At 45.7% G+C, this 9,875-nt stretch overlaps 1 protein-coding gene across 1 annotated transcript; it reads right to left on the reverse strand.

Annotated features, from left to right (window-relative positions):
* Positions 1 to 7,690: 7,690 nt before the first annotated feature.
* On the reverse strand, positions 7,691 to 8,557 carry LOC122639252. The gene has a single exon (XM_043832069.1). The coding sequence runs from the start codon at positions 8,555 to 8,557 to the stop codon at positions 7,691 to 7,693; it is 867 nt and encodes a 288-aa protein (XP_043688004.1).
* Positions 8,558 to 9,875: the final 1,318 nt, after the last annotated feature.

Here is a 9,875-nt window from a genome sequence, read left to right on the forward strand (position 1 = left end):
TAAGGCTTACCACGTGAATGCCATAAGTACCATCATCATTGGCATCACCATCATCAAAACCATTCCCACCATAGTCATCATCATCGAGTGGTTATGGAAATATATCTGGATCTTCCACCTCGGGTACACTTTCAACTTCAGCAACAACATTTATTTAGCCTTACGATGTGCACAAGCCTTTCAGTTTCTTAATAATGGTAGCGTTGCACCTTTGTACCAATGGTCATGGGTGCCTTGCCTTTGTCTTGCCGTGTAGGAACTGTGGATCGATGAGAGGCTTTAGTAGAAGATCTATGGGCTGAAAATATTTCTTATTGTCCCCAGCTTGGTAGCCAAACTTTCGATTTTTGGATGCCAACAGTTCTTACGTAGCTCATACACCTTGGCGTCATTCCCGACCTGAGTATAAGTACCCTTCGCAGCTGTCCAAATCTGTGTAGCAGTGTCCAATAGTAGATAACCTTTTGCAATATTAGGTTGCATGGAGTTAAGCAAGGACATCACCAGAGAATCATGAGAGATCCAAAGTTCCTGAGAGGGACCTGTATCAGAGGGCATCACAATATCACCAGTAAGATGCCCTTTAACGCCATGACCAACAATGGTCAAATAGGAGGATCGAGACCATATCAAGTAGTTGGTCCCATCTAATTTGATGGAGGAGGCAGCAAAAGGGATATACTCATTATGACCCTGTCCATCAGATCCGGAGAATGCTATAGTAACACCTAACATAATGAATATCTGTACGGGGTTTGGGTGAGAGAGTCTTTTCCGAGTGGTGGAGCGATTTATTTGTACATCTCGGGTCTGGGGTTAGGCGGGCATGCCCCCCCCCTTTGTATCTGTTATTCTTTGAAATTATTTTAATAAAACTTTAGGGGCTGGCCCGGTTCTTAGAGAATATTCGGGTTAAAAAGAGAGAAAATCGACCAAATAGAGTTGATTACAGAAATCACCAAATATAGCCATCAGAATAGGCTCAAAGCTGGATCGAGTTCTCTTCTTGGAATGGTTGAGATGTGCTACAAAAATAAGCAACCTCTGATGGCAAATAGAAAAACCCAAATCTCAAAATTAGGTCAAAAAGGGAGATTTCAGAGAACTTTCAAACCAGAAATCAGAACTGCCTGAAATGTGGATCGAGTTCTGCTCTGGGGTAGTCAAGTAGTTCCTCCAAAAATCAGCCCAGTCTGAAGAGAGATGACTGAGATTGATCCTGCAGGGTTTTGGAAGAAAACGCTAAGTGTGAAATCGCAGGAAGGGCAAGAGAAGAAGGGTTCTGATCTTCAAACTGTGACAGATGCTCTCCAACACTGCAGTACATGATCTTCAATAAGGGGAGACTCGATTGTCCAATATAAGGGAAGAAATCGATCTCAAAAACAATCAAGTGCAAAAGCTGGGCAACAACTGTGGATATTTAAATCACCAGATCCTTGAAACAAGGTAAGAAGGAGGGCAGCAACTAGATCCATGGTAGATCACCTCGTTAGTGCTGCCCTTCTAGATGAGGAAGAACCAGGAGAGGGAAGAAGGGCTGTACGGAAGGTGGAGAAGGTGGCAGTAAGTTGTGGTGGGCTGTTTTATGTCAAAATAGAGAAAGCGAAATTTAGTGCTGGAGACTTAGGTTCGAACTGTTAGCACTGATACCATGTTAGAAGAAAGAGTAGGACTGAAATGCTTGCATAGTTAAGTGACCAGCCAAGCTTTCTATTTATAACAAAGTAAAAACAGAAAATTACAAGTATGTCCCTCTGGCATATAACTATTACAAGTAAGCCCCTGTGGCATACTGGCATATAAGTTCACAATTCAACCGGACCAAAATTAGAAAGTTCCCAAAATGGGAAGTTTCTATAATTCCCCTTTACTTGGAGCAACTCAGCTGGTTTATTTTTTTTGGGTGAATAAATATGTATTACCAAACCCTAGGAGGGGGCAGGAAGAAGAACGAATATACAAGGGAGAGGGGGGGAGAAACAACAACCAACCTACGCAAAGGTGGGAGAAAAAAGAGAGGGCAGGTCAACGCCCCAGTAGACGGCAATGTGCCTGTTCCTAGGCAGCTGGTTTATTTTTTTTGGGTGAATAAATATGTATTACCAAACCCCAGGACGGGGCAGGAAGAAGAACGAATATACAAGGGAGAGTGGGGGAGAAACAACAACCAACCTACGCAGAGGTGGGAGAAAAAAGAGAGGGCAGGTCAAGGCCCCAGTAGACGGCAATGTGCCTGTTCCTAGGGGTGTCCCTAACCTAAGGTTACGCTCCATCCAAATGTGGTGAATAGCAGCTCCAAAGACCAGCTTACCAATGGTTTCACAAATCGAGGACCCAGAGAAGGACTTAGCCACCCAAATCCATTCTCTATCAAAGTCAAGGGGTCTCCTGTTGCGGTGGCAGATGGATGAAAGGGCTTTTTTCCAAATGGTAGAGGTGAAGGGGCAGTCAAAGAAGAGGGGGGGATGTCCTCAAGACCAGTCCAGCAAAGGGAGCAGGAAGGGGAAACGTGGAAGTGAAGGTGGATGAGGAAGGCTTGGGTGGGGAGGCAGAGGCAAAGGGCTCTCCAGGAAGTGAGACTATGGCGGGGAATGTGGCCTTTGAACCAGACTAAGTTATGCCGGGGGACAGAGGGGGCGGTGGGACGTACAAAGTTCCAGGCTGAGCTAGTGCTGAAGAGGCCGTTGGGGGAGGGCAACCACAAAAGTCTGTCATCATGGGGGGAGGGGAAGGGGGGGAGAGCAGGCCAAATCCGAGAGGCAATGGAGGGGTTGAGGTAGGGGGGACTAGGAACCAGAGGAAAAGAGACAGGAGGGGAGCATTTTTTAGGAGACCAGAAGAGTAAATCCACCTTGGGCCAAGAACACAGAAGAGGATTCCAAGGGGATGCCAAGGGTCAAGCCAGAGGGAGGTAGAGGATGTGAAAACCGCATTAAATTTTAACTTTGGAACTTGTGTGATTTCAGGTTCCAGTGCTGGGTCCATGGTTGCTTCGATGCTATGGGCTGCATCTGTCGAGGACGTGGATCAATCCCTCGATACGCCTATGGAGGAATCCAAGGAGTCTTCCCAACTTGCCCTTCTGGAGTCAGAGGATCCCGATGGAACCCCGCACCTAAGCTACCTGTGTCAGATTTGCTTGCTCGACAGCATACAGAACCTCTCTATCAATTAACTCTATTGTAAGTGTGTTTTTTTTTTGGGTGAATAAAAGAATTCATGACTAAGGAAAGAAAGAAAAACAGGGGCCCCCAAGGGGGAAAACAACAGCCCATGGCTAAACAAAGCTATCAGTTAGAGGCTGCTGAAGCAGAAAAATAAACACTTGGGACACCCCAGGAGACAACAATAAGCCTGTTCCTTGGGGTGTCAGCACAAAAAGAGGGAGGAGCTGACAACAATTTGGAGGAAATTTCGAAGGAAATGGATTCCCAAATCTGATGAAAAGACCGATAATTGGAGGTCTATTTCCTGATATTTCGTTCCATCCATATATGGTTGATGGCAGCACAAAAAGCCAACTTCCCAACAATGTCACAAATAGAGGGGCCTCCGAAGGTCATATCTACCTAGATCCATTCTCTTGAGAATGGCAGGATTCTTCTTTGGGCGGGCCAACACTTAGAAAGGATACCCTTCCAGATGGCTTTAGAGGTCGGGCACTTAAAGAACAGATGATCAGAGTCTTCAATGCTGTTCCAACAAAGACAGTAAGCACTGGAAACTTGGATGTGACATCTGAGCAGGAAAGCTTGAGTAGGAAGACAGTTGGTGAAGACTCTCCAAGTCATGAAACAATGCATAGGGAAGTGATGCTTGAACCAGAGAAGCTTCCTCCAACCAGCCACCAAGCCTTTGAAGCGGACAAGGTTCCAAGCAGCCTTGGAAGAGAATTTTCGTGAGCCATCTGCTGTCCAGATGACACAATCGCCCCTAGAAGGCAGCCTTCTTTGGATGGTTTGAAGGTCATTCCAAAGGAGAGAGAGAGGCTGTGAAGAGGTGGGGGGAGGGGCCCAATCATTGTGATGCAGGATATCTGCAACCGAGCCATCCTATGAAGACCTGAGGCATAGATCGTCCTTAGGGTGACAAGATGCAAAAGAATTCCTTTTGGGTGCCAGTGATCCAACCAAAGGGAGGTGGAGAGGCCATCTCTAATGTGGGATTGGATGAAAGGGAGCACCATGTGGCGGTATTCTAGGAGCTTGCGCCAGACCCAGGAAACATCAGAGGAGCCAGAAGCAGTCCAAATGGAGTCTTGCCGAAGGGGACCCGAATAAATCCAATCAACCCAAATGCTTTTCTGCTTTGAAGCTAAATTCCAGATCAGCTTGATAATACCAGCCTTGTTGACTTCTTTGATTCTTCTAATGCCCGGACCTCCCTCCTTTTTTGGGAGGCACCCAGAAGTCCAAGAAGTGGGGTGGAGGAGTCTGGAAGATTCAGCTCCCTTCTAAAGAAAAGAGGCCAACAGAGATTCCAAGGTCTTTATAGTAGCTTACGGAAGCCCATAGATTCCGGTCCAATAGATATAAGAAGCCTCCAAGACAGATCTGATAAGGACCAGCCTACCTGCATAAGATAGAAGCTTTCCTGTCCACAGCTGCAGTCTTTTCCTCATGAGATCTAACATGGGGGTACAATGATGAGCAGTGAGCCTAGCCGGAATCAAAGGAAGGCCCAGGTACTTGACAGGTAGGTGCCCCTCTTGGAAGCCAGATTTGACAAGGAATCCCTTTGAGCTTTTCTGAAAGACCCGCAAAGAAGATAAGGGACTTGGAGGGGTTGATGCGTAAACCCGAAGCTCATGGAAATGCTGCAGGCATGGCAAGATGCACTCAAGGGAGGCAATGGAAGCCTTAGAGAATATCATCAAGTCATCAGCAGAAGCAAGATGAGTAAGCTTTAAAGCTTTACACTTGGGCATAGGAGTAATGAGTTGCTGATTAGTATAGGTTTGCGATTGCCTAGAGAGGACTTCCAAAGCCAAAGTGAAAAGGTAGGGGGAGAGAGGACATCCTTGCCGAATTCCCACACAGGCTCCGAAGTACCCGCAGGGCTACCATTGATAAGAACCAAGAACTTTGGGGAGGAAATGCAACAGCTGATCCAGTGAACAAGGGGCATAGGGAACCCCATCTTGAGCATGACTTGGAAGATATAATCCTATCTCAAAGAATCAAAAGCCTTATGGATGTCTATCTTCAGAAGGATAGCCGGGGCATGATTCTTCCTCTTGAAGCCTCTAACAATGTCATTGCAGAGTAAAATATTGTCAAAGATGTTCCTTCCTGGAATGAAAGCTGATTGGTTGTCACTGACTAACAAGTCCACAACAGTCTTGAGTCTTCTGGCTAAAATCTTAGCAATAAATTTGCAGAGGAAATTGCATAATGCTATGGGCCTGAAGTCATTCATAGCTGAAGCACCCTCATTTTTAGGGATAAGGCAGAGGAAAGTATGGTTGACTCCTTTGATCTGGCTGGGGTTGAAGAAGAAGCTTTCAATGGCAGCAACGAGATCCACTTTGATGTTGTCCCAGGTAGCAAGGAAGAACCCCATGCTGAACCCATCAGGTCCAGGTGCACCTGACACTTTGAGGGAATGATTTGCTTTCAAAATCTCATCTTCTTTGGGGATAGAACTCAGAGCATTTATGTGGCTTGCAGGCAGGAACTTGTTGAGTAGGTGGTTTTGAAGAGGAGCATTTCCCATCCCAGGGGCATTGAAGATGCCAGTAAAGTGCTAAACAGCCAGGTCCTTTATGTCCTTTACAGTAGTAACAGTAGTACCATCAATGGAAGTGAGCTAAGTGATGGAGCTAGCATTGACATTGGCCTTGACTGACCGGTGGAAATAAGCTGAATTTGAATCCCCCAAATCAAGCCATTTGATTCTTGATTTCTGCTTTAAGAAGCTCTCTTCCCGGGAGATCAAGGAGGAAAGTTCAGCAGAAATGTCCTTCTCGGACTCAGCAAGGGAAACATTGTGCAAATCTGCCTGTAGCTGGAACTGAACATTGGCAAGCCTTTCTTTACAATCAGTGACTTGAAGAGATATGTCACCATAGGTGTTCTTATTCCAAAGCTTGAGAGCTTCCTTGACATTGCGAAGCTTTCGGGAGAAGGCAATAAGGGGAGAGGAAAAATCATGCACAGACTTGGACCAAGCCTCCAAAACCGTGGGTAAGAAGGAGGTATGAGCTGACCACATGTCAAAGTACTTGAAAGCTTTGGGTCCGAAGGAGATGTAAGGTTGAATGGCAAGGTTTATGGGGGAATGGTCTGAAAGCCAAGCTTCATTAACTAAAACTCTATCCAGCTTGCAATTGATACGGTGGCTGCCAGTTCTTTTATTGCTCCAAGTAAGAGGAAAGCCTGTCCAGCATAGATCATTGACCCCAATGTCATCAATGCAAGCATTAAAATTGTCCATTACCTACAAATCAAGGTGGTTACCCCCCTTGCTTTTCAAAGCAGAAACGAATGACATTAAAGTCACCTCCAAGACCCCAAGGAAGATCTCCAATGCTGCCAGCAATAGGACGTAAATCATCCTAGAGAAGAGACCTTTGGATGGGGCAGTTGAGGGCATAGATGGCCGAGAGAAGGAAGGAAGAGTGACCAAGAGGATCTGAGAAACTAAGGTGGATAAATTGCGAGGAAGAGGAAAGGAGGGAGATGGAGATTTTTTTAGGATCCCAGTTAACCCAGATACGGCCGTTCGGATGGGAGGAATAATTGGAAAGGAGAGACCAACCTGAAGCGATGGAGGAGAGAATTTTTGCAGACCTTTGCTCCTTGATATAAGTTTCAAGGAGACAGTAGAAGAAAGGACGAGAGGAACGAATCCTAGCACGAACAGAGGCTTGCTTCGAGGCAAAGTTGAGGCCACGGGTATTCCAAATAAGGCCTTGGATCATTCAGGAAGAGGGAGGAGGGGCAGAGGGGACTCCAAGATTCAAGCCATGACCGATCGACATCTGGTAGTACTAGTGCCTTCTTGTAGGAGCAATGGCAAGAAGACAAGCCAGAGGGGCAGTTTCGCTGGGTAGCAGGTGTATCGGGTGAAGGGGAAGAAGAATCTGGGTTAAGGGGCAAGGATGGGTTGGGCAGAAGACCTGACCCGATTACAGAATGGGTTAAGTAATGGGGTAAAGTTCTGGCTGGCCCAATAACCGAAGAGGCTAGGGAATTATGGACCGAGACAGAAGGGGCTACAATTGAAATACCGTCAGCAGTGGGTCCCAGTGAAGAAGAAGTCAAGAACCCTGAAGTGGCATTAATCTGTAAAAGGCCTTGGATGGACGAGGCCTGAGAAACCAATACAAAAGCAGAGGGAGGCAGAAGGATACTTCCCAAGGGGAGTAGCGAAGGCAGAGCTTCAGTCGCAGTGGAAGGGTCAACGAGGGAGCTAGGAAAGGGGTTGTCTGCTGCTGGGGATCCGACATCCTGGATATGCTGCGAGGTAGGACATCAAAAGAGATCTTTTCGGTGCAATCGAGGGTCTCAGAGTCGTCGTCGTCAGCCAAAAGGCTTAACCTGTTCTGAGACATAGCAGCCTGCTGGGAAGCCCTGATAGGCTCATTTCTGCCGTTTGCCTGCGTCGCCGGAGCTTTCAGGGTGTTCCGGTGGTTGGATCTGTAGCTTCTTCTACCCTGAGACCTTTGACGGTGGTGAAGAGAGCTTTAATGGGGAGGAAGCATCTTGCCGGCAGTCATAGACGAAGGTTGAACATCTGTAGACGATGAAGCTCCAACAACAGAGGGCTCGTCCGAGGGAGGGGAGCAAAGCTTAGAGTCGTATCCAAACATTTTACAGACTGAGCACTGGGGAAGCTTCCAATCGTAATGGATTTCCTGCTCGAAGGAGTAGTCGTCGCCTTCTCGGACAGTGATGAAGGTGGGAAGCACATCTTGCGCAGAGACTTCCACGCAGAGCCTTGCATAAGCCAGGCAGTCTTTGCGTCTGGTCCTAACATCTGAGAATAGAGGTTTACCCAAGACAGATCCCAGAGAGTTGAGTCCATCGGTGCACCAATAATGAAGCGGCAAACCAGGTAAGGTAATCCCAAAGGGGATTGAAGTAAGGTCCAGTCGCCGGAGTTGCAGATGGGGATGCCATTGGCAAAGAAAAATTGGTTTCTTACCTATCAACCAAGGACCCCCTTCTAAGGCTCGAAGCTTGTTAGTAGCAGAGGAAAACTTGAACAGGAAAAAGCCGTTGTCCAGCAGAGAGATATCCAAGGATCCTTGAGGTCTCCACTGCTTGGAGAGAGAAGTTTTGACGATGTGGAATGGTGGTCGCGAGCCAAGAAAATTACCTACCAGGCTATTTTCCCAAAGCTTGATTTCGTACTCCAAAACAGCAGCAAGGCAAATAGCGACCTTGGTCAAGCCATTTAAGATAGGAGAGACAAAGTAGAGAGGAAGGCCATCGGATGAAGGAGCAGAGCCAGCGTTGAGGATGGAGGCCCAAGAAGCATTTGAAGGGAGTTGGGGGGCAGGTGAGGGAGGAGGAGGAGAAGAAGCAGGCTTGGGAGAGGGAGACGACATCTCAGAAAGAGATGTGGCCTGAAACACAGTCAGTCAGGCCAGCCAGGAGGGCCGGCGGGGGAACAAGGGAACTATCAGAATCTTTTCTCTTCTTTCTCTAGAGCTCCAATTTTTTTCCCCACAGTTAAGTTCTCTATTGTAAGTGTTATTTACTTGTATTTTGTATTGGATTATATTGACCAATTAGAGTTTATAGGGGTAGTTTAGTAATTTACCTCTGTGGGACCCACATCCCCAGTAGGGAATCCTATTTCCAGTAGTTACCCGTACTTGGATTACCCCTGTTATCAAAGTAAATAATTCTACTTGGAATTAGTTTTAAGAAACCAATTTACAAAACAGATTTTTAGTAATTAGGCAAACATGCCTTAGTCATTATAACTATATATATACAACTTATTTCACTATTCCCTTAGCTAAAGGAAATCAGAATCGGTCCAGCTCTTAGAACCATGGAGAAGAAAAGGCAAGAAAGAAGAAGAAGAAGAATGGAAAGAAGGGGCTCTAGAAAGGGCTTTACTCCTACACCTGAAATTAAAGCTTTGGGACTGAATTGGAGTCCTTATTGCACATTTCGAGGCTGCTACCTACTGATTTTAGGTAACCATTAAAAATCCTTGTTGTTCGTATCTTCTCTTTCTCTAAACTCAAGCCTAAACTATGCCTAAATTAAAAGTTGCCATTAAAGCTTAAGAACCAAGCTTTATTAACCAAATTATGCCTAATTAAACCCTGTTTTGAACCAATTAATGGTTCAAATGTGGCTGTGACCTAAAATCCCATCTTAAGAACCCAATTCTTGGCTGAATTGTTTAATTCATGAACCCTAAATGTGTAATTGAAATTAATTAACAAAAATCCCCAAATTGGAACCAAATTCCGAAATTGATTCCCTAATTGGATTGACTGCTGGAACATAAAATTGGGGCCATGCATGCTAAGATCTGGGGGTTACAAGTAAAACCCCCAATTCTGACTTTTCAATCGGATGCAATTATAGGTTTTGAACCGGTCGACCGGTTGGTCTGACCCCTGAATCCGGTTAAGTCATTTTGGACCAAAATGCCTCATATACCTTGGTTTGACTTTGGTTTGTTCCCTGACCTAATAATTGGTATTTTCCATAGTTTTAGGACTGTTAGTTTTAGGACTGTTTTTGGCCTGTTATTGTCTAATTGCTAGGGTTATACTACTTTAGGCTAGTCTATCATGTCAGGTAAGGGAATCTGACTTAATTTATGTGTGTTTATTGTCTTAATTACTACTTGTGCAGTATGCCATGTCATGCATCATTATTACTGTTCAGATCATATAGTTT

This window comes from Telopea speciosissima, chromosome 9, assembly GCF_018873765.1.
Source record: "Telopea speciosissima isolate NSW1024214 ecotype Mountain lineage chromosome 9, Tspe_v1, whole genome shotgun sequence".
Classification (NCBI taxonomy): domain Eukaryota; kingdom Viridiplantae; phylum Streptophyta; class Magnoliopsida; order Proteales; family Proteaceae; genus Telopea; species Telopea speciosissima.

Coding starts and splice junctions, on each gene's coding strand:
- LOC122639252 (XM_043832069.1), bottom strand. CDS start 8,557: ATGTCGTCTCCCTCTCCCAAGCCTGCTTCTTCTCCTCCTCCTCCCTCA.